The 24,612-nt window shown below is 43.8% G+C and overlaps 1 protein-coding gene across 30 annotated transcripts in view; it reads left to right on the top strand.

The window, feature by feature from the left end:
* Positions 1-24,612, top strand: part of LOC119033143 (ankyrin-3-like) — a 137,617-nt gene that overhangs the window by 66,995 nt on the left and 46,010 nt on the right. For 26 of the 30 annotated variants that reach the window (XM_037122814.1, XM_037122813.1, XM_037122811.1 and 23 more), the window contains exons 2-21: positions 1,194-1,295; positions 1,591-1,689; positions 3,993-4,091; positions 4,988-5,086; positions 6,461-6,646; positions 9,580-9,678; positions 11,043-11,141; positions 11,581-11,679; positions 12,279-12,476; positions 13,766-13,864; positions 14,143-14,241; positions 15,162-15,260; positions 15,368-15,565; positions 17,275-17,373; positions 19,810-19,908; positions 22,179-22,376; positions 22,514-22,612; positions 23,413-23,511; positions 23,645-23,743; positions 23,869-23,964. In XM_037122814.1, the coding sequence (XP_036978709.1) occupies positions 1,194-1,295; positions 1,591-1,689; positions 3,993-4,091; positions 4,988-5,086; positions 6,461-6,646; positions 9,580-9,678; positions 11,043-11,141; positions 11,581-11,679; positions 12,279-12,476; positions 13,766-13,864; positions 14,143-14,241; positions 15,162-15,260; positions 15,368-15,565; positions 17,275-17,373; positions 19,810-19,908; positions 22,179-22,376; positions 22,514-22,612; positions 23,413-23,511; positions 23,645-23,743; positions 23,869-23,964 (2,364 nt within the window). Of the gene's footprint in view, positions 1-853; positions 1,065-1,193; positions 1,296-1,590; positions 1,690-3,992; positions 4,092-4,987; positions 5,087-6,460; positions 6,647-9,579; positions 9,679-11,042; positions 11,142-11,580; positions 11,680-12,278; positions 12,477-13,765; positions 13,865-14,142; positions 14,242-15,161; positions 15,261-15,367; positions 15,566-17,274; positions 17,374-18,997; positions 19,123-19,809; positions 19,909-22,178; positions 22,377-22,513; positions 22,613-23,412; positions 23,512-23,644; positions 23,744-23,868; positions 23,965-24,612 lie in introns of those variants that run through there. The other 4 variants (XM_037122808.1, XM_037122810.1, XM_037122790.1 and 1 more) reach the window with 3 other exon arrangements.

The raw sequence follows: 24,612 nt of genomic DNA, 5'->3' as shown, positions 1-24,612 counted from the left end.
ATGCCTTGTTCGCACACATTTTGGCTTTGGGTCACATCCCTCTGTGTTCGTCAGAGTTATTTCTGGAAACTCACAACGGGGGGGGTGGAGAGCACAACGTTGGATAACCGCTCGTACCGTTTGGCCCCGCTGAGTTTATCCTAAGTGTCTCTGGACGCTGGGGCTAAATTTAGCAGGTCTGGGCTTTTGATAATTCAGGGGAATTTGGTTTTTGAGCCTCTATCACGACGCGGCATATCACAGCTCCTCTCTCTCTCTCCGGCTCTCAGCGGCTCCACTGCTGAGTTTTACAAAATGCTCTTTGCGAGGCTGCTGCGAAGAAAGAGGGGGACGCAAAATGTGCAGAGTTTGCTGTGTGTCATTTTATGTCAAACCCGATGTCCTGGGAGCTAACATGAACACAGAGAAGAAACACAACCTCCCTCTCCTCCGTCTCCTGCTCTTTTTCTTTGTCCACTCTCATCCTTCTTTCGATCTCTTCCCCCCTCCTTCACTGCCTCCCTCCCTCCATCCCTCCCTTTCTCCTCTCCCCACACGCACGCACACACATGCACATCACATTTGTTAAAGGGGCAAAAACATGCTTGCCTCATCATTTTATTTTGGTGTGCAAAGCCCTATTTCTGTAGTGAAATAAAGGACAGCCAAGCAGAATAGAGAATGCTCTGCTCCTTGTAGCAGCGACATATAGACTCACAACTGCTTTTTCTTGTGGGTTCAGAGGAGATCTGTATGGAAGAGGAGGAGGACTCTCTCTGTAGCAGCTGTTAGGACCACCCGGTCATTGAACTTCCTACCTTTGGGAATAGTTTGGATTTAACAAAGCTGGAATAACAGTCCGGCAGGATCTGATGGATGACGGAGGATGACGACGGTTGTCGGGATGTTGCTCTGTGGCTCAGCTGGCTTTCTCATGGATTTACTTTTCGAGATCTTTGCATTTTAGTGGTGTCCTGATTTGGACTTTACTGGAACATGGACCTGCTGTGTGTGCGGATGTTAGCTTTGTTTTTTCTCCTGTTAAGATGTTTCTTGTCTGAGAAACTATGACGGAGTTCTACCTGGTACAGTAACATTCTGCCATTTGTATGTGCTTTTGTTCTTCTGTGTTCCTTAGTAGATGCAGGTAAACATGTGTCTGTCTCGACATGCCTCCTCACCTCCTCTCTCTTTCTCTCTCTCCCTCTCCCCAGTCTGACAGTAATGCCAGCTACCTGCGAGCCGCCCGGGCAGGGAACCTCGAAAAGGTTCTCGACTACCTCAAATCTGGGGTTGAGATCAACATCTGTAATCAGGTATGTTTTCTGAGATGTTTTTTTCCCCTGCATCTGTCCCCAGGTTAAAGTAAAGTATCAAGTTGTTTTTGTTTGATTCTGCACACATAAACATGCTTAACACCATACTGCTGCCTCAGCCGAACTTCATATTGAGGGCTCAAGGGCTCACGTCTGCCTGAACACGCTGGATCATCTCTCAGATGGAATGTTTTTATGATCCGAACACATCCATTAGGCACAATTAAACATTTATCTCACAGTATATCCTTGAGCATGATGTACACCAACTCCACTAAATATGTGTCTTTCTCAGAATGGTCTGAACGCTCTCCATCTAGCCTCCAAAGAGGGGCACGTCGAGGTTGTTGCTGAGCTGCTGAAGCTCGAAGCTGCTGTGGATGCGGCCACAAAGGTAAGGCCCGCCCCATCGCCTACCGCTCAGCTGATGTTATGGAGGACTATATTTGGATCGGGTACAAAGCATGGCTGACACTGTGCAATAGAAAAAAAAAAGCATGCAAGTACAGTGTGCCTACTGTAAGTGTGCAGCCTTCGTTAGGGTTTAATATTCAATCAATATTTAATGATCCCTGTGGGGGCTGCTGCTGGTTAAAAGTTAGAGAATTAAGCAAGACAAAATGAAATAATGAGGCAGAAGGAGTTCAGTATAATAACAGTGAAATGTATGAATTGGGAAAATGTGTAATTAAAAATGAAGTAGGTTTTATTTTATGTACTGTACTGTGATATTAAACAGTGATACATCGGGGGGAGGACCTCATCCTTTGAAGAGTCTTATCTCTGATGCTAACAGGAGTTGAGAGCCATTGAAAATATTATCCAGATTTGAGCCCAGAAGGCTTTCACTCTCATTTAGTCGTCTCGTCTCAGCCTCCTCTGCCACAGGCCACACGGCTAGTGCTGACATAAACACAGGACACAATGAAATATTCAAGATCAAGGAGAAAAACTCCCCAATTAAAGCCTCTATCTATTGTGACCCCGAGGATGCTGGGGGATTAGTTTGAGGTCTTGGGAATCCACTGCCTGCCCCCCTAATGCCTATAAATCTTGATTTTATGCAGCCAGTGGAGACGATCAGGGAGGCCGTGCTATCAAACATACTTAGATTCAGTAACATCAGTGTTTCATTTGGACTGTGTGGGTGTTTAGCGCTGGAGTTAATTGTGTGCCCGCCCCCTAATGCTGTGCTGCTCTTGTTGAAGGAGAATTAAATAAGAAGCCTTGTCCTCGGTTCATTAGGCCCTTAGCAGGTCTGTGACTAGTACAACCCATGTGAAGCTTACAACGTCAAGACAGTGAGAGAGATGTGGATTTAACTCTGTTCTCATTTCTTGGGCTTTAGTTACTGGATTGATTTTTTTACACATATTTTTTAGGTGGTAATGGTGTTTATGCAACCTTATCTGTTGAAAGTAACATTTAATTAACTAATGATCTGGGAGAAATTGCTGCCCTGATTATGTTCAGAGGCGATGTTTTTCCCTGTTTCCTGTGGTTTGGTATCACACACAAGTAGTATAGTTGTTTTAAGGGTTGGTCTGTTGATCTCTGTGTCCGGTTGTGTGTCATGCTTCAAGTGACCGTCCACTTTTTCAATATCTAACCAATACCTCCATCTTTGCCTTCCCTTAAAGGAGAACACCACTGATTTAACACATCAAAGTCTGTGTACATTCATAGGGAGCAGTACTTCTTGTGTGACAGAAAAAGCTGTGGCTCCAGAGGGAGATGCACAAAATCTGATGAATTGCATCAGTGTTGTCACTTTAGGAGTGCTAAAAAGAAATTAGTCTCATTCTAGTTTAGAAATGTAATGTCAGTGAAGTAAGTATTAGGCGGATATTAAATTCCAAGAGCAGATATTGTTAGGGGAAAAACTTAAGTTTACAGCACGAACTTGTCAGTGAGCAGCGCTTACAAATATATATATAAAAATCAATGTCTTGTCATGGTGGGTGTTCAGTGGTGCGAAAGCATGCTTCTCTGTGATATTCTCGCCCTTATTTTGTTACAAAAATCTGATTAAAGTCACTCTCAACCATGTAAGCTTAGGCACATTGGTACTCAATATATTGCACAGCGATATTACTTATACATTTCTGTGAATATATTTGTTATGAAGGTCTATCCTGTGATTCAGATCATAAACTTATGGTAGAGTAACCTTTAGGCTTGATGAAGGACACGTGCTGACGTCTCCAGCTGCATTATATACCAAACACTCTCCTTATGAATCTGCCTCGTGGCCCAGCAGGCATGCCGATCTGATTTCCGTTCTACAGTATACTGTACATGTGACAGATGATCACTATTGTGCAACAGTGCTGGTAGCAAATAACTGAGGCCAGATATCACGTGGCCAGCAGACAGGCTCGGGGTCGACTCTGCCTTCACAAGGACCCGTACGGCCTCATGAAAAGCCTCCTGTAGTTTTATTTATGGCCGAGGCTCAGCAGGAGATCATTTGTGTGTGGGACGTGCGGCATCGGAAGTGACACATTGTTGGCAGAGCAGGCAGGGGGATGCCAGAGCTGGAACACCAGCGGTACAAAGGGTGGTTGGAGTGAGGGGGGTATTCATGGATATTGACATGGATATATACAGACCGTAGTGACAAACACACAAGCAATACAGTGGGACAGGTGCGACAGAGCTTAACACACATTCCTGTGGTTGTTCCATGTAATCTAGAAAGGAAACACTGCTCTGCACATAGCCTCACTGGCTGGCCAAACGGAAGTCGTCAAAGAGCTGGTCAATAATGGAGCCAATGTCAACGCACAATCTCAGGTGGGATATGCTGAGCGCACACACACTCACACACACGTACACACACGCTGGTCCTACAGCTAACTGAGGAAATGACACTGCTGTGATGCGCACGTTTGTTTGAATGATTCGGTATCATGGAGTCACTGACATTGAGGGAATCACTCAGTGGAAAGATCCTCGCTGACAGAATCTGGCATTGTGCCAACTAGGCCTCTGCCTCTCCGGGATACTGCTGTCCTCGCACTTTACAGTTAACTCCCTCTGATCAAGGTGAGAGGGAAGATTTCCTTCTCTCTGGTCTCATCAAACTCCTCAAACGTAACAGCAACTCAAAGGTCTGAAAGACTTTACCTGAACGTTTTGATAGTGAGATCTTTTTGTGTATTGATCTCTCTCAAGATTGTCATTTATACTCATAAGAGGGAAATATTGTAATTTCTTCTACACGACATTCGTTTTGATAACTTTAACTCTCAGTCACTTTTAATTTAAAGATTTTGCACAACGGATGATATACTAAGCTTTTAAAATAAAATTCATTGTTGAAGATCAAACTAGTGGTCTCTGATCTTTTTGTCATTGGACGTCTCTCATATAGCAGCACGTAGTCACATTGTTCATCAAGTTGTTAAGTTCTCCACCCAGCGACAGGCATTAAGAATAACTATAAAATTGTATAAAAATAGCAAATCTTCTCGCTGATGGTCTCGTTTGCTTATGTAGGTCATACAGATGCATCAGTATTAAAGTGAGACTGTTTCATAACCAGTCAAAAGTTCCTTATAGTATATTTAAGTAAAGCATCAAAATACATTTGTCATTCCATGCAGTATATTAAAAGAGGTGATAACAGGAAAAGCAGCAAAGATGAGCTTGTCTTGACATGTTTGTAATTGTGTGTTTGCTGTGTGCAGAATGGCTTCACTCCTCTGTACATGGCTGCCCAGGAGAATCACCTTGAGGTGGTCCGGTTCCTTCTGGAGAACAGCGCCAGTCAGAGTATGGCCACTGAGGTACTGTACATATCTCTGTGTTTGTGTTATGTCGTGTGTTTGTGTGCCGGTCCTGTGTCCGCACCTCACACCTTTACAGTTTGTCTCCATGTTATTACATCTGTTGTACTAACCACCTTCATCTCCTCCCCTCCTCTGCCTCCTTCCTCCTTTCATCATCCCGACCCCACTCGCTCCGCATCCCCGTCTGTTTCCCTTCTCTCCTCTTTTCTGTCTCACATTCTCCCTTCGTCTGCCCCATCTCATTTCTCCGCCCTCCTCCTCCTCCTGCCTGCCCCGTTCCTCCTCGTCCCCTCCTCCCTCGCCGTCCCCATCTCTTCATGAGGGACAAGGCAGAGCTTCATTGATTGGTAGTGTACGGTGGCGGTGGCAGAGTGACCTTGAGTGGGTCACTGATGAGGTCTGCTCTGCTCGCTGCATCTCCCTCCACGGCTGCTGCCTCTGTTACAGCCCTGATTTACATTACTCAGCCTGTGGAAGCCATACGCACGCATACTTACCAGTCACCACACGTAGACAGACACATCAGCACGTGCACATATGGAGATAAATAGCTGATGGGGCTAATGGAATACCTCAGCGGTTGTAGAGTCAGCTGGTTTACATCTATGGGCAGGACATGCATACACATGGAATATTTTGGCATGTGTGCACATGCGCGAATACAGACCCCTCACTCTTGTTAACATGACACATGAAGGCACGTACACACACTCCAACTTACAGTATGAAGAGACGCGCGGATGTGGCATGGAGCTTTCAGCTAAATTATGCATCACAAGGGCTATGTGTGTAGGAGAGAGATTAGACGTGAGCCTTTTCCAGCCCATCCTCTCATTATGTAACTCACATTAGTGTCCTGTATGGCGAGGAGGCTTGGAAATGCTCTGTAATCTCGACAGCTGTTTGACACACCGGCTATTAGTTTATGACTTACTGTGCTAAATGCTCAAAGTGGGTCTGACCATCTAGAAGGTTAATGTCCAAAGTTTTCTATTTCAAGTATCTGTGATGATGTTTTGGTGACATTTTCCTGACATTTACACATAATCAAATGGACTTTTATCTATTTCTCAGACTTAAGTACCATTTGTGCACTATAGAGAGGATTTGTCTTTTAAACCAAGAGGGAAAGCCTGAACTCAGTGGCTCAGTGGATCATTAATAACACTTGAATTATACTTCTGTAGGACTCAAGGGTCTTGTAAGCTTTCCACAGTTCCTACAGCAAAATAATCATTCAGCAAAGTGTAACACATGAGTACCATCTCTCAGTAACCTGCTCATATTCACACCGTCCTTCCCTTGTCTTCACCAGTAATGCCTCACAGCCCAACGCCACTTCACTGACCTCTCTCCCCTTTCAATTCGCAGGACGGCTTCACGCCTTTGGCGGTGGCCCTCCAGCAGGGCCATGACCAGGTGGTCTCCCTGCTGCTGGAGAACGATACAAAGGGCAAGGTACGCCTGCCTGCCCTGCACATCGCTGCCCGCAAGGACGACACCAAGGCCGCGGCCCTGCTCCTGCAGAACGACCACAACGCGGACGTTGAGTCCAAGGTGAGCGCCGCCGCCGATGCAGCCGGTTTCTGGTGACGGATCTTGGTTGGTTGGTTGCTTTGTATTTTGCTTTGTATTTTTCACCTCTTTAATTCTTTGATTGTTTAATTGTTTCTTTGACTATTAATGCCTTTCCTGTTCTTTGTCAGTCTTTGTTTCTCGCTGGCTTTTTTCTCTCCTTCTCTCTTTGTTGAATTTACTTTTGACGCTCTTTTCAGCAGAAAGGGGAAAGGAGGAGAAGTACATTATTTATTTTTGTGCACGCTTCTATGTAGTACCTCTATCTAAAAGTCTTAGATAACACCACTGTCTTTATTATGTTGTACTGAGATCCTTTCCCCCTCTCTCTGCTCCTCCACTTCATGTCAGTGGAAGCTTTCTTCTGTTTTTTGCTCACTAACAGCCCATTCTCTCCTCTCTTGGCTGACTCTGTAGATGATGGTGAATAGAACAACAGAGGTACACCTCTACTCTGTACATTACGTAGTCTCTCCATCGCAGCCCATAAAAACTCAGAAAAAAAAAAATACAACAACAAACACCTCAGTGCCCCTGACTTGATGCAGTAGTGTTTCTGCAGCCCTTCCTTTTTCCCATTTTAACTCAAGCTCATCTTCCTCTCCATTGCTTCATTCATGTAGTGGATATCTCCAGTCATAGAGACAGCTAGAATAATAGCGCATGTTTCACTAATACTGATTTAGTGAAATCCTGAGGCTGGTAGGCTCGGGTATCAAGGTTTTCCTTGATTCTAATGGTTTCATGGTGTTCAAAGCTCAAGCTCCGGCTGGTATTCTTTGGCAAATTCTTTATGGTAGCTGACAAAATGTTGTCCCACTGTTGTCCTGACATGGTCCTCCCATGAAACTGATTAACATGATAACCTGTATCAGCATGAAAATTGGTTATCATTCATCAAAACACAGCGGTTTGTCCATAAACCTGCATGGCAACCAAACCCCCATCTAGCTGTAAAGGAACCCAGCCCTCCAGCGGCAGTTCATTTAGTCACATTAATCAGTGGTTTCAGTACTTCTAATCCTCAACCTTTGCACCTAAAGCATTCTGCATGGGACCAAAGCAACAAACTACCTCAACACTGCTTCTATGGTAACAACAAAGGCCCCTTCGTCACACCAAAGCCAGGCGGCCACCTTCTGCGTGTGCCTGTGTCAGCTGGCCTCGTCTCTGGCTTTGGCAGGCTGACCAGTTATCTGGTGTGATTCATCCAAAAATGGCTTTGTTGATCTGATGCTGCAATCCGTTGCAACTGTCGGAGGTCAACCGTTCTGAGACGATACTGCCGACTGTGCATCTGCTCAGGAGTACGTGGACGCTCGCAGCAAACTGGTGTTTGTATGGCGAGTCTCTGAACTTCACAAGCTTCAGGGACTAATATCAACACTACAGCATCTGATTTAACAGATTAGCACAGTTCAACAGGCTGAGCACATATCCTGTGTGAGCAGAGCGTCTCATAAAAATTGATGAAAAGCTAATTGTGCTTGTCCGCTGTGTGCGCCACCATAAGACTGTTACATCAGGTGTGTTTTTGTTGGCACACTCAGGCTAGATGGATCTGGCCTACACCTGGAATTCCGACTTTCACTGCACTTTTCCTTGTTTGAGTACAATGGATTGCAGCATTAGGCTCCTGCATCGTGGGGAATACATTTGCACGGTACTCTAAAGGAAAATGGTGGAAAGTTATTGCAGATCTTATAAACAGCACATGAGATACGCCTACTGTATTTCCACAGATTCACCATAAAAAGACAGATTTTTAGATGTTTGGTTACTTTTCTAATAGGAAGTGTAAGTATTCTGTTCCTTGGTTGGGATTTTGGGCTGCATCCAAATGTCCGGACTCCCTCGCTCTTACAGATGCTCACAGGAAGTCTGCAATTGCTGAGGGGCTGTCCAAAACCACAATATAGTGGACACAATACTGTTCAAATAGGCCCTAACGTGGACTTTCTGCAGACTTCCAGAGAGAGTCCGCTTGAGACTGCACCGATTTAATTCACATGACATTGTAGACCTTGTTTTGAATGTGTTAAACAATTACTTTATCAAAAGGTTACTTGAATCATTTTGGCCAGAAATAACTTTCAGCCACATCCTGATATTGCTTTGCAGTCTCACGCCCTTGCAGACTTGACATGATGACAGTGAACACATCCCAGTCCGTATGTCCAGAGGGGTGGACATTTGGATTCAGCCTTTAAGACACTAGATATCAGCAGAGTGGATCTGCATGTCTGGGACACCTGCTCCCCGCTGCATTATTAGTTATTTGAAACTGGGATTCAGACAATTAGATTAGCTTAACACGAGATTCATCCACTTATTGGACAAATTGTTTCCAGTGTCCCTCTGTTGCTTTGACAGCTGTTGCTCAGTAAGCCAGGGGTTTTGCCAGGAAATTACTTTCACTCAAGATGTTAACAAATGGACATTAGGCTCATTTGCAGGACAATTTCTGTACTCTGAAAGAGTCCGCACATTGTAAATGAAATTACAGAGATTACAAGTAATCTTCTACTTCACATCTGTCAAACTGGAGCTGTATATTGACACTTAACGCCTCTGTAGTTAACCTTTAATTTGCCCTGTGTGATAGTGCAGTGAAATCACATAGAAGCCTGTATACTGAATCTAAACCCTTCAGTTGTCAGCATCCCGTTGGCCCCATGTTTGATGCTTCAATATGAGGACTTTCTCCACCCCTGTGAGGAAAGTCAGGTGTCTGGTAGAGTCTGTGCCTGTCTGATGGACTGTGACTGTTCGTTGACTGTAGCCCCCCTGTGTAGACTGATGGAGAGCTCACTGTCTGCTCTGAATTGTACGTGTGGCTCATTTCACAGTTTGTAACGTAATGTGTGTGCTTGTCTGTTTCGTGTGTGTGTTGTACGCCTTTCTCCGACCCTCAGAGCGGTTTCACCCCCCTCCACATCGCGGCTCACTATGGCAACATTAACGTGGCCACGCTCCTGCTGAACAGAGGGGCTGCCGTCGACTTCATGGCTCGGGTGAGTTTATTCTGCCCTCTGCTGGTTGGGAGGGGTATTACCAACAATCAAGGTTGGGGGGGAAAAAAGAGAGAAGGTTTAAATAGTGTATATATTGAGGCAATAATAATACACAGCTGTGAAGCAGCAGGGTTAGTTAAGCTTTCGTGAATTATTAAGCGATTGCCAGGGGCCATTTTCCCAAAACATATTTGGTTTTCATTTTTGTTGATTTTCCTACTTTGATATGACAAAATGTTTTCTATGAAAAAGCCCTGTTCTGTTCATTGTACATCATTGATGGCTCATTGTAAACAAAAAACATTCATGAATGTTAACCTATAATACATTTTGGATGTATTATTCGCACCTCAGGGTAAGTGCATCATTGCAACAAATGCAAAATGTGGAACGTGTGCAAAACAATCATTGTGAGTAGATTTGGCCAAGTGAAGATACACACTGCTGCTGCTGCTGCTGCTGCTGCTGCTACAGGAGACAAAATCAAATCAGAAACACCCACACACCAACTCTGCTCCAGTCCCTGTCTGCTGTAAGAGTGACTATTCAGTCGCAGCTCATTTCTTAGACATAAATAATCATTTATGTTTCTTACCTTTAAATCTTTTACAGAGCACCTTAAAAATAATACTCTGGCTCTCCTCACTGTATTCAAATCCTTGATCAAAAGTCACACTCTGTACCTGTTTCAATTGATCATATCCTGTGTTTTATTTATGTGCAGTTTTGGCAGACCTGTTTTAATTGTTTTCTTTTCTTTCCTCGACATCATTGTAAATTTTTTTTGAACCGCGCTGTGTGTTCATCCTTCATGTTACAGACTGAAAACAACTAGCCAGTGGCATCAGTATCATGTATTTTAAGCAGGCCTTGGGAAACAAATTCCCTGCCGTCCTTTAAATTAAGTATACAGCAGTAGACGGTGCTACATTAGTTGATCAGCCTCCCTGTGTTCCTAATAGGTGCATCACTTTACAAGGCTTTGATGTAATAAGCAGAGTAGGATTACTATTTATTTACTGTGACATAATAGACATTAGGCCAGAGGCTGTAATGGCCTGTAATTACATCTTCAGTGTGTGTTTGTGCTGCTTTTTGACACTAATTGCAGGTTTTATCCAAAGATTAATGCTAAACACTGGAGCAACTATTTTGCATCTGTTTGCTTGATAATGAAAGACCCTCAGTGAGTAGAGTTTATGTTAGTGTTGGCCAGCTAGAAATAAAAAAAGCATTAAAATCTATCAAACAAACATCTTTTATAACTAATGAATTAAATCCATGTTGATGTAAATAATAAAACCATTGCATCTAATGTGACAGCTGAATCTTAACACCAATTTTTCCTTCTTTTTTTTGTTTAGAATGACATCACGCCGCTTCATGTGGCATCAAAAAGGGGCAACAGCAACATGGTCAAGTTGTTGCTGGACAGAGGGTCCAAAATTGATGCAAAGACCAAGGTGAGACACGATTCTTCTCGGAAATCATGAAGACATTGAGGATGAATGATGTGGTCATTTTGGAGGTCCTGATCAGTAAAATGTAAAGTTTTTGGTGGGAAAATCTCCATAAAAGTCCTTAAGTCAGTGTCTTTTTCTGCTGCCTCTTCTGAATTTGACTATTTTCATGCAGTGTGAAGTTTAGATGTCATTGTCTCAGTTTTGTTAGAGTGGAAATCATTGTTTCACTCATTCAGTAATTTACTAATCATGGGACAACATTATTATTCCTCTGTAAAAATGGAATCTACATTCTTTACTCATTTTGCTTTAAGTATCCAAGAATACTACACACCACAAGTTACCATTTACATACATTTGCCTTAAACCAGGAGGTTTTAAACAGTTTTAGATTTTCTTTTTTATTTACACATTTGCTGTTTGTGTTTTTTAAACGCAGGATGGGCTGACACCTCTTCACTGTGGGGCGAGGAGCGGGCACGAGCAGGTGGTAGAAATACTACTAGACCGAGGAGCTCCTTTCCTGTCCAAGACCAAGGTAGCTACTGGGACGATCAATTCTGGAGTCGCTGCTTAGCTCAGAATAGGAAAGGTCACAAACACCTGCCACATGTTCTTTATTTCTTCTCCCACTGGCTGTTTTAAAATAAATTAGAATAGATCACATTTCACTTGAAACAGGGCACATAATGCTAACAACATTGCAATAGAGATGTACAAACTAGCTTTCCTACCCACACAGACCCATTTAGATCAGATAGCAGGCCTGCTGTTGTTGCTGTAGTGTTGTCGCATTGTCTCTATAACATGTGTGCGACCTCTCCAGAACAGCCTGTCTCCACTGCGTAGCCCTACAGTTTGACCGCGCAGGACGACCAGTGTAACAAAATAGACATTGTTGTAATGACCTCGTTATAACAATGCTTCTGTAACCTTCTCAGCAACTTCCTTCACAGTCTTTCTGTGCAGCACATCGGCCACGCCCTAACTTCCTGTGTCTGTGTGTCCATTTGTCTACGTGTCCGTCTGCGTGTGTGTTTGTCTCTCTCTCTTTGTCTCGCCTCTCTTTCTCTCCCCCCCCCCCCTTTCTCTGTCTCTCTTTCTTTCTCTAACTCCCTCCCCCACCCCAAACTATAGAACGGTCTGTCGCCGCTGCACATGGCCACTCAGGGGGACCACCTGAACTGCGTCCAGCTCCTGCTCCAGCACGATGTACCGGTGGACGATGTCACCAACGACTACCTGACGGCGCTGCACGTCGCTGCCCACTGCGGTCACTACAAGGTGGCCAAGCTCATCGTGGACAAGAAGGCCAACCCGAACGCCAAGGCCCTGGTAGGGAAGAAGTGGTGGAGTATGGGAGAGACATGGTCATACTGTAAACTTACAATGTTAAAGAAAGTGAAAACAAAGTCATGGATCTGTCTCTTTTTCCTGATCCACACCAAATGTTAGCGGGGTCACTTCTGGGCTGAGACCAATCCTCGATCTGAATTTCGCAGAAATCCATTCTGCAATTTTGGTGTAATTCAGCCAACAAACAAACAGACACGGGTGAAAACACAGAATCTCTTTAACTGCAGTGTCCTGGCCAGTAGAACAAGGGGAGTTACAACAGGAGAACAGGAGTTACAAGACCATAATAATCCAAAAGTTGATATTAAAATAGATTGATTGAGAATCCCTCAAGTTTCAAAGAGATATGATCGGAGGGATTATTTTTCAAAGGATGCTCAGATGAGACTCAGATGCTCACGGAGAAGAAGAGGGAGAAACAGCTTCATTGTCGAGCAAACTGCTGAAACATCTTTCTGCACAACGTGGACTTAACTTCCATGAGCAGAGTGTGTTTGAAATTCTGCCCCCTCATCCAAGCAGAGCATCCATTTCCAAAGCAAAATACTGTATGTTATCATAATATTAGCGCCACACTTCTCATCCATTTTAGATGACGACAGACAGACTGTTGCAACAGCCAGCTCAACAAAAATGGATCAGGAATCAATAAGACTCTGACCGATCAGCAGAATCAATCATGGCATTGATATAAATAAATCCTATCATCTCCACATTCAGTGTCCTCCTACAAATGTTTAATTGTATCTTCATGAAGAAAAATGAAATAATGAACTAAATGGATAGAGAAAATACTAACTCACCACTGCAGTGTGTGGCTTCTGGTTGTGTAGGAGCTTGTTTCATATATAGTTGGTAAACAATGAGTCATCCAATAAGATGTTGGTTGGTTTGAGAGGAGAGTGAGAAGAGATAGATGCCACATTTCTCCTGGGACAAATGAGAGAAGAGGTGGAACAAATGTTGAATTCTGCAGTGTAGATATAAGACTGACACATGGGGCTAAAAATGCACTTTCCAAGAATCGGGATTTGAGAGGGAGAAGAATTGAAAGATAAAAAAGCGCTTTCTTTGTCACCCTTGTGGTTTGCAGCTGACAGTTTTCTGCACCACCCATTCATTTCCTGGCAGATCATTTGCTTCCCCTTATCATCCTAATAAAAGCAGCCGCAGAGTCGCAGATGTTTTTGTGACTGTGGAGAGTTAACTCGAGTACAGACTTCACATTGACAGATTTCTTTCTTTCTTTTCTTGTCTTCTGTGTGCAGAATGGTTTCACTCCGCTTCACATCGCCTGCAAGAAGAACAGAGTGAAAGTGATGGAGCTGCTGCTTAAACATGGAGCGTCTATCCAGGCGGTCACTGAGGTACGGTGCCACACTGGACCTCATTTACATTTGCTCGACCCTACCTTTCAGCACCAGAAGTGGTTTCTTTAGACTGTAATGACTTTTAATGACTCTGAACGGTTCCATTTTATACACTATACTCACCTTTGGACTTAATTTCACATCCTGACAGCTTCAATAAGGTTTGATATTAACTACTGGCTGACGCCACTGTATCATTTTAAGCTTTCATCTGCCGATATCGATGCCAATATTGTTGTTCATCCTTCATAATGATCATATTTGTTTCTCTACAGTCTGGCCTGACGCCCATCCATGTGGCAGCCTTCATGGGCCACGAGAACATTGTCCACGCGCTCACACACCACGGAGCTTCGCCCAACACGACCAATGTAGTAAGTAGATCACTTCTGTTCAAAGTACCCATTTTTATGCTGTAAAAAAAGAGGTCTGTGAGTTGGCTTTTAGGAGGCAGAGCGGGTTGTCTATTGATCCGAGCGTTGGCAGCTCACTACCTGCCTCCTCCTGTCTACACATTGAAGGCAAGATACAGAACTAGTGCTGCATGATATTTGGGGAAAAAATTACAGTTTACTGCGATGAATATTGCTGTATGAAAAAGTACAGGAATTTCTTTCAGATGACGTGAAAAGCTTAATTTGAACTGATCATTGTAGAATGATTGGGATGGTTTTGTTAGGAGTCCATTTAAGCAAACAACACACAAATTGGTTCCCAATTTGTTTGATAAATTGATCACTCATAAGCAACACACTCCAAGAAACATCAAACATCATCGCTGTCCAAGAAACCTTAAATCGGACTAAATGATCTAATATCACACAGACGTCTCTTGCTGTTTAGTCGTGGGAAAATGAGAGCCATGTGAGTTTGGCTTTTTATCAAGCAGGACACAGTTGTAGCAAGAGAGGGAAGTTCATTTGCCTACTTGCAATGTGACTATTGCCCATGCACAGTCATACACTGAGCCTCGGGTTTGTCCCTCGCCAAAAGGGATGCACAAGCCAGTACAATCCTAATTGCCAGTCCCAAACCCGGATAAATGGGGAGGATTGCGTCAGTAAGCGCAAGTAAACCTGATGCTAAATCAAATATGTGGATCATAGAAATCAGATTTCTGTTCTGGGCAGGGTGGGGCACAGAGTTTTCCAGTGAGATGGAAAAACAGATAATCCGCTTTGGCGACCCCCGAGAGGGAGCGGCCGGCAGAAAGAATAATTAGACCTTCTATGAGTTCAAATCCCACATCGTTGCATATGAAAAGCGCCCACTGATGACTTTTTCTGTGTTTCAGAGAGGCGAGACAGCTCTCCACATGGCAGCCAGGGCAGGCCAGGCAGACGTAGTCCGATACCTGCTCAAGAACGGAGCCAAGGTGGAGACCAAGTCCAAGGTGAGAACACAAGGCTCGTTATCATTCACTGAGCCGGGGACAAAAAAACAAACAATGATACAGTGCTGAGCCAAAAGAGTGACTTTCTCCTCCTTCCTTCTCCGCAGGATGACCAGACAGCGCTGCACATCTCCAGTCGGCTGGGGAAAGTCGACATCGTCCAGCAGCTGCTGCAGTGCGGCGCCTCTGCCAACGCTGCCACCACCTCAGGCTACACCCCCCTTCACCTGGCTGCCCGCGAAGGACACCAGGATGTTGCGACCATGCTGCTGGAGAACGGAGCCTCGCTGTCCTCCTCCACTAAGGTGAGTCAGGTGGAGGAACTCAGTACATGCATGATGAGCTGGACGTTTGTTTTCCTTTCACTCAAACACAGAAACACACAACTGAAGAACAGAACATCTTCAGTATCTCAGTGCCGTGTGTCGCCACTAGTGGGCACCAGTCTCTGTTGTCAGCAGCCTCTGTGGCGCTTGTCTCACCATGTTTGTTGCTTTCATTCACATAATAAATTATAAACTGTTCTGTCACATAGTGGTGTCACCTCAGTTTTACATTATTCACCTTCAGGTCACTGGTTGTCTTCATGTTGGCCCAGTAATTTAAAGCACTTATTTTCAACTCAGGACGTTTTTGTTTTTTTTTTCATCCGCGCAGTCGACCGTGAAGGGATAATGTGAATTTTTTAGTGGTGGCGGCTTCGCATGTGACTAATTGTGCAGATCAAGGTCAGAAAGAGACGTGGCGTCGCCTTTATGGAATTAGTTTGTGCATGTGTGATAATGTTGCTCGGGGGGCGGGAGGGCGGCTGTCGGTGAAGGTGACCTCTGTCAGTGGAACAGATTAATGAAGGGTAAACCCCCATGGTGCCAGTGCTCTCTCTCTCACTCTCTCTCACTCACATGCAGCATCTTTTGGGACGTCACCTGAGTCAGCTGTTCACGGAAATGATGTCACACTAATCTGGGAACACTTTCATTGACCCATTTATGATGTTTATGAAACAAAGTTATCATTTAAGTACCTACATTTTTTTTTTAAAAATGAGCTTTTAAAACTAATGTCTCCCTCTCTGCACAATCTTCTCTAAAGTGACCCTTTGTAAAATTGTACTGACTGTAATCAATCACACAAATGAGGTCATGTGTTTCAGAGCGTGGAATGGGAATCTGCGGGAGTCCCACATTCCTCTGGAAAATATGACCTAATGTCTTTAAATATCTTCACATACACACAGGAAGGAAGCCGAGATTAACATGATCACATTATACAGCTGCCATTTATAGCTCTGGAATACATGAGGAAATAAGGGCTTTGGATGAGTCTCTCAGGGTATCACATACTTTAAAACAATCTGAAGTTCAAAGGTTATTTTAAGTTACTTAGTGCATGCACAAGATGTTAATTTCTATCCTCATACATTTTAATTGAGTTAATTTGTTTATTAAGTCATTTATTGTAGTTTTTAAATATCAATTTTAATGTTATTCATAAACTTTTCACAATGTTGAACTTCCTCTACAACATACGTTTTACTTTGATTGTGCTTTTGAATGACAATTTCATCTGTAAAATGTTATCCAGCAAAAGCATTTCTACGTAAAGACACTGTAGCAAATGAACATTTTCATTTGGGTTTGAAACAGTAACAGAAATTAGTTTGAATGAACTAAAATGACTTTGAGTGGACTGATCAGTGAAAATCTTTATTCACGTAGGTTCATTATTTCAGTTGTGTTGCCACCGGCGCCATATCTGTATGAATTCTTTATTTTCCAAGGTTTTAGTTCATAATGGATACTGTCTCTTTACCGTTTCTGTGTCTGAACGTAACAATTCAGATGATTTCTTTACAACCATGTGAGAAACTATGTTGTTATGAGGAGGGGCTCGACCCCAGGCCAGAACGACTGACCTAAAATAGTGCAACTTCCTGTACTTCCTGTTGAATAAGTCTTCTCCATCTTCCCACTGTCTTTCAATCTGATGATGTGTTTTATTTTGTGTTCAACAGAAAGGGTTCAGCCCCCTTCATGTGGCAGCAAAGTACGGCAAGATGGAGGTGGCCAGTCTCCTGCTACAGAAGAGAGCTGCGCCGGATGCTGCTGGGAAGGTGAGACGTCTTTAAAAACTGAGGAGACGCCGGGTGACACAACACACTGTAGGGAGTCGTTCTTTATCTCAAACATTTAAAGGTGTTTTCAGATGCGTTGCTGCTGGAAAACATGAGCTGTCTGAGGAAGGAGGGGTTTGGCACAGAAACGACTCTACATATTAGGCAGGAGATGACACTCCTACGCAGAGCAGAGTAAGAAAGGAGGCAGGAGTTTTCACCACATCATTAAAAGCAACCCAGAATGAGGCGTGTCAGGATCAGAGTTTTAAAATAATCCCTGGAGATTCCTGTGAATAGCTGATGGGATTATTAGCATCTGTATGTAGAAGATAACGTTATACAAGAAAGTAAGAAGAAATTATACATATTCAGCTGTTGAGTTGAGTCCTGATGTTTGTTAATCTTGAATTTTCTGGGGAGAGCAAGTCAAAAAGTGGCCAAAATCAGAAAGTCATCCAGATGCTGTGACCATGAATCATTCTGCAAGTCTTCTGTCACCTGTCCTTATCCAACCTGTCTCCGAGAGAGTTAACAGAAACCTTTTTGGAGTTGCATTTTTCCGAGCTGCACATGAGGAGGTGGTGGTTGTGTGGAGGAGTGTCCAGGTTCAAAAGTGACCCCGGGACAACACAGCCAACAGATGCTTGTCCTGTTGCAAAAAAGAAGAGAAACCTTCTGGGTACATTTGCTTTTATTCCCCTGATGACATGCACTCGATCCACCTCCACGTGCGCCCTTGTGCAAACGCATTTGTATACACATGCACACACACACATATTGACACACTTACTGACTTAGCACAGACCTACTGGCACTGATTATAGTGTGTGTGTGTGTGTGTGTGTGTGTGTGTGTGTGTGTGTGTGTGTGTGTGTGTGTGAGTGTGTGTGTGTGTGTGTGTGTGTGTGTGTGTGTGTGTGTGTGTGTGTGTGTGTGTGTGTGTGTGTGTGTGTGCCACCATCTGAGAGCATTTAACATAATGGCAGTCAGGTATGATAATGAAGCTTCCACACAGCTTGGTGGTGTCGCGTTAAAATCAGTCCCATTGTAGCTCTGAGTCTGAGCACAAAGCAAAATCAGGCCTTTATTGTTGTTTGATTACGCTGGTTTTCTTTAGAGATGAGAATGAAGACAATGACGTGGTTGATTTCATCACATTTCGTCCAGGACAGTTTCAACAACACATGGCAGCAGCTCATGAGAGTATCAGGACGGACTCTGCACACTTTCGAGTAAACTCGAGGTTTTGTGAAAATACGAGGGGCATTCCTGTGACTCAGTGAGCATCCTGGTGACTCAGGCCTGCAGCCTGCTGAGTCAGGAGGGGAGTTTTAATCCAAGACAATAACAACAAGATGCTGCCGCTGCTGCTGCTGCTAACACTCTGCTACTACTGGTGAACAACACACTAACTGTCACATCATCGCTGTCCAATGAAAACCGTCCACCTACGACTCTTGTGGCTGCTTTTATTCAGATAGAATGAAGGATTAAAGGGGAACTTCACCAAAGTATGTTTACAGTTCAAGGGTGGTGCTGCTCCATATGTGGGAAAAAGGCTGATGAAGGCGTTTTGTGGATGATTCATGCATCAAGTGATGTCAGCTGGTAGAGGCTAAAAACTGCAAGAGTGAGGAAGAACTAAATTTGGAGTTTGTAAGAAGTGATCTGTCCAGACAGACATCTGTAACCTCTGCTAACTGCTGCTAGCATAACACACCGGAGGCTCTGTCCACACGTAAACAGGTATTTCTTAAACTGTTTCTTAAAGTGTTCTGGCCTTTTGTACAATTGTAAAAGGCACATCATATTGCTTTAGGATCTTTGTTTTTAGTGTTTGAATTTTTGGCAAATAATGACGCAGACAAACATGTTCATCAGTGTTTGTAGCATCATTCTAAAATGGGAAGTCAGAGTATGTGTAATGATATTAGACTGCTGCATTGTGGGTAATGTAGGTGATTTACAGTTGCAAAGCTTATATTTCTGGTTCCGCTGTATTGATTTGCTCTTTCTTCGTCCACTGTGAGTCCAACACTTGACAATGCTAGCAGAATGCTAAATCAGTGGTGCGCTCTTTTAAATGTTCCCTGTTGGGGTTGAAACAAATCCTCTAAATGAACCAACAATTGGAGCATTTTGAAAAATACTTTTCACAGTCCAGCAAAGACATAATCATCTGTCTCTGTTGATGATATCATCCTAACTTCTTCTTGATTGCAGCATGAAGTCGCTCCTCTAACTGTCTCCTGCACTGTCGATCTGTGCATCCATCTCACTTCATGTCTTTGGGTTCTGTTGGTGTGGGTCTTTCATTTTACTTATCGGAGTGTGTGCTGGTGTGTGTTCAGCGATCCTCTAACCTGGTGTTTTGCTGCATGCTTGTGTGTGTGTGTGTGTGTGTGTGTGTGTGTGTGTGTGTGGGTGTTTTAGAGCGGGCTAACTCCACTGCATGTAGCTGCTCACTACGATAATCAGAGAGTAGCACTGCTGCTGCTGGATCAGGGAGCTTCCCCACATGCTGCCGCCAAGGTATCCACACAAACACACATTAACACTCATTCTACAATAAACCCACCTGGCTTACGCCTCCAGTTGCCATCTCAGATCATTAACAATGTATGTCATATCTGTCTGTGTGTACGATGATCTAATGCTCACATTCCACCTGGTGTACTCTTTGACGTTGTGCGGCTTTGAAGTCACTCAACCAGCCAGAATTTAGCTTGTAGTTTCAGTGTATTGGGCTCATGGGTTGACTGGATACTGTATTTTCTGTTTTACTATATTTCTCATAAGATAAAACTGGAGAGCACATGTGAGTGAACTGCTTATGTGTTATACATGTTATAAATTATTACTAGAGCCAGTCAGTACTTCAAAATACCCACTTGTGTGAAGTCTGTTTCAGGGCTGTAAATTTTGTGTGTTTCCCAATAAAAAGCACTTTAGTTACTGCGCTTTAGCTACACACAAACACACATGGTCAGTGACATGTGGGTCAAGTTGTGGTCTGTCTCCTGCTAGGCTTTGGTCGCCTGTCAAAACCACAGAAGAAGTATGAGCAGAATGGCAGAAACAGCCAAAATATGGCAGGAAATGTTTTCTGGCTGGGCAGACACCCTTCGAGGGGAGACCGAAGCTCGTAAAGCTCATTTATCCTTGCTCGCTGTCTTCCCTGCAAGCTCTCTCTCTCTCTCAGTTAATCTGTATCAGTCTCTATTTATTCCTCTACTTCTGCTGCCTCCCTCCCACACTCTTAGTCATTCCTCCCTGCCTCCCTTTCTCTCAGTTTCTCCCACTATAAATTGTTTTTCATTTGGCTGGGTACTAAAGTCGGAGTGCTTGGTCTAATTTAAGTGCTTTTTGGAAAGGGATGAATCTTTGTGTACTAGAGGAGTTGCCTAGCAGTGTTTGCACACTCAAATGCGAGCATTGATGATCACAGAGCAGTGGAGTAAAACATTGCATCACATCGATTGAAACTGTGATTTTCACTTGCGAAATAAGTCTTGCAGTGAACAATCCAAGAGATGAAATTTGATTCAAAGGCAGAGAGCTGTTAGGAAATAATGTGTGACATCAGTAGAGTTTTGGGTTTCAGAGCTCAGTTTCAGCAACAAGAGTGATAACAGAGACACACATGTGACACTTCTTTTACAACCTCGATTCCCAAAAAGTTTGCACACTAGGTAAAAACATACAACAGAATGTGGAAATGTGTTGATTCTTACAATTATGCAATTAAAAAGTACAAAGACAAGATTTAATGTTTTCCGCTTTCAACTTCATACATTTTTGTAAATGTGCTTATTATGAATGTGATGCCACCAACACATTTCAGACATGTTGGGACAGGAGCAACAAAAAACTGGGAAAGCTGGGAAATGTCCCAAAAAAACACCAACAGGTAAACTGTTAGCAGGTGATGGTATCGTGATTCAGTATGAGAGGGGCCAGTTGTTCACAGCCAAGGATTGGCCGAGGAAATATAAAACCATTGTCCATAAAAACATAGTTTGAGGGAATGATTGCATTTTTTATAAGGTTTACACAGCGTCCCATCTTTATTGGATTAGGGATTGTAGACTAACTCAGCCCACCTCCTCTGTGGAGCTCAGGGAGTTGAATGAGGCCCACCTACAGCTTACAGTACCACCACTGGGATCCAACAGGGAAATGTATTTAAGGGCTGTCTTTAGTTTAATGCCTTTTCACAGATCCTCTCCATGGTGATCAACACGAGGAATGTCAGAATGGTCACAGCTGCTCCTTTGTCTGTTCGCTCCGTTCATTCAGAGGCTTGAATCCAATGGTCCATAGATGTGAAAATAATCAGTGTTGGGTAAACTGATGAGGCTTGAGACAAGATGTTTCCTGCGCTTCAGCATTGTTATTGTCTTATGTGGGTCAATCCATAGCTAAGACTATTCTTTAAATACAGTTGCATAACTGTAGCAAATATTACTTCTGTAGATAAAATGTTGAACTAACTATTGTTGGACAACTGAAACTTATGGAAACCTATACTCCTGAATCAGGTTTGGTTCCTTCCAGTGCAGAAAATGTTGTTATTATATCAAATATAAATGACAGTGTGTTGCAACTGTAGTGGCACATTAATGGTCACCTGACAACCCTGTTAGACTATAATGTAGATGTAATGAAGATGCCAAATAAAAACACAAGATATCATATTATAGATGATATGTTAGACCAACAGTAAAGAGCCAGAGGAGCTGGAGGAAGAAGAAGAGCTCACCGCCGCCTCTTAACCCCTGCATGTCTTTCGCCTGCTTCAGAATGGCTACACGCCGCTCCACATCGCTGCCAAAAAGAACCAAATGGACATTGGGACCACACTGCTGGAGTACGGCGCCGACACCAACGCGGTGACGCGGCAAGGCATCGGCCCCATTCACCTGGCAGCGCAGGAGGGCAGCGTGGACCTGGTGTCACTGCTGCTGGCCAAGAACGCCAACGTCAATGTGTGCAATAAGGTATGGAAGAAAAACAAATGAGTCTTTTCATACTGATTTCCAGCATCCGGTTTGCTGAGGCTTGTTCTGATCTCCCTCCACAACAAATGTATTTGTGTGTTGACATGTGTTTGTGTGTGTCCTTTCCGTATATACAGAGCGGACTTACACCACTCCACCTAGCAGCTCAGGAAGACAAGGTCAACGTTGCAGAAGTCCTTCTCAACCACGGGGCCGACGTCAACCCAGCAACAAAGGTAAAGCTTTCTCAAACACACACGCACAATTGTAAACACACACACACAGATAAAGGTCTTTAAATCTCTTTCAGTAGCTTTGACATGTCAGCTTTAATTCACAGGCAACATTTGACTTTGCAGCACATGCTTGTGTTTCTGATTTTCTCCATTTAAACAGGATTTTCCTTAATAGTTTGAGAGCACTGATGGCATCGGAAAATACACTCACACACTTGTGGGCACACACTCACACACATTGGTCCAGAATCATCTCAGGTGCTACATAAATAAAGGATTGATACCTGAGTGGAAGGTGTTCATGTCTTTATAGATGCGCCACCCACTGCCGCAAACGCACGAGCACGCACGAGCTCTAATATTCAGCCACACTGTCAGTTACATCCAGTTACGCACATACGGGCTTCGTAGCAGTTTGCTCACGTAGCTGAAGGTTGGACTAACACAAGGTTATCGTGTGTGTGTGTGTGTTTGTGTATTTGTGCTGACAGGACAGTTGTTTACAGGGAATAGGTTATTCACTCACTGATCTCCTTCGTTGCCACTGAGCACTGTGCTCATAATTCAGCGTGGCTGTGAAACACGATGCTGTTTTTGAAGTTGTATTTAGAATTAGAGACAGTGTGTTAGGAAGCCGAGGCAAGTCAAATTTTGTATCCCAATCATTTCTAAATTCTCAGACACTGTGATGTAACGAGGTGAGACCTCCAGTCGGTGTACGTGACTGTGTTTTCCTCCTCTCCCCATCTCCTCACCCCTCCATGTCTGTGTCTCCTCCTCCTCTACTCTCCTTCACGCAGATGGGTTACACGCCGCTGCACGTGGCCTGCCACTATGGCAACGCGAAGATGGCGAACTTCCTGCTGCAGAACCACGCCAGAGTCAATGGCAAAACCAAGGTAGAAAAACACAAGCTCACCCACCGATGCACACTCAAATGCGCAGTTTTGTGCTGCTGTTTTTGTGCCCTTTTTCCACAATATATTGTCGTATTTCCTCTCTCTCCCTGACTGTTTGCGTGTCTCCGTCTAGAACGGGTACACTCCTCTACACCAGGCAGCTCAGCAGGGCCACACCCACATCATCAACCTGCTGCTTCAGCACGGGGCCTCGGCCAATGAGCTCACCGTGGTCAGTGCACAAACACACTGGCAACCACACACGCACATACAAACAGAGATGAGGCTCGGTCAATTAAACCGAATGCTCTTTGTGTTTTTCTGTGAATAACTTCCTGCTGGTCTGTCACCGGTCAGAACGGGAACACTGCCCTATCCATCGCCTGTCGCCTTGGGTACATCTCTGTGGTGGACACTCTGCGGCCCATGACGGATGAAAACCTCACCACCATGGTGAGACACTTGAATGCACACAATCTTTGTCACATTACCAATAATTTCCAGACTGATTGAAAGGGGCTCTGTGGAACGTCGGTGCTGTGCTGGAAGGTCGTTAGTTTATGTTAGCGGAATCAATTTCTAAACTATCATTAGCTGTTGCTTTCTGTTAGGGGAGCGGAGAGAGGCACTTAGACGAGGCACTCGAGAACGTGCATTATGTCTCATCCTTTGGACCGTCACTGATCTACCAGAGGCCTTCACAAAGAAATCCACAGTCCAGCAGCATTTAACAATTTAAACAAATCATCCGCATGCTTGTCCAGGAAACAGAGAGAGACGGAGAAGGTCTAATTTGTCACGTCACGTTACAATCCGCTCACATATGGCCATTGATAAAGTGATTAATACATGTGAATGGCCACAGATTGTTACACAGAGCCCCTTTAAGTCTCATTGATATTTTCTCTAACTTGGCAGTTGGCTGAATATGAGAGCAGGGGCAGAATTATAAATTAACCTGAAAATGAGGAAATTATCATGCTTCATGCTGCATTACTGAAAAGTTATTAGTCATCTTTTTTGGTACCCAGACGATACGAGAAATTAAAACATTTAAAACATTTGAAAAGTAAGAATTTAGTATTCTCAGTTTGAATAATT

Source organism: Acanthopagrus latus, chromosome 15 (genome assembly GCF_904848185.1).
Source record: "Acanthopagrus latus isolate v.2019 chromosome 15, fAcaLat1.1, whole genome shotgun sequence".
NCBI lineage: Eukaryota > Metazoa > Chordata > Actinopteri > Spariformes > Sparidae > Acanthopagrus > Acanthopagrus latus.
Note: the sequence above shows the minus strand (reverse complement) of the source record. Positions and strands in the feature narration are given on the sequence as shown.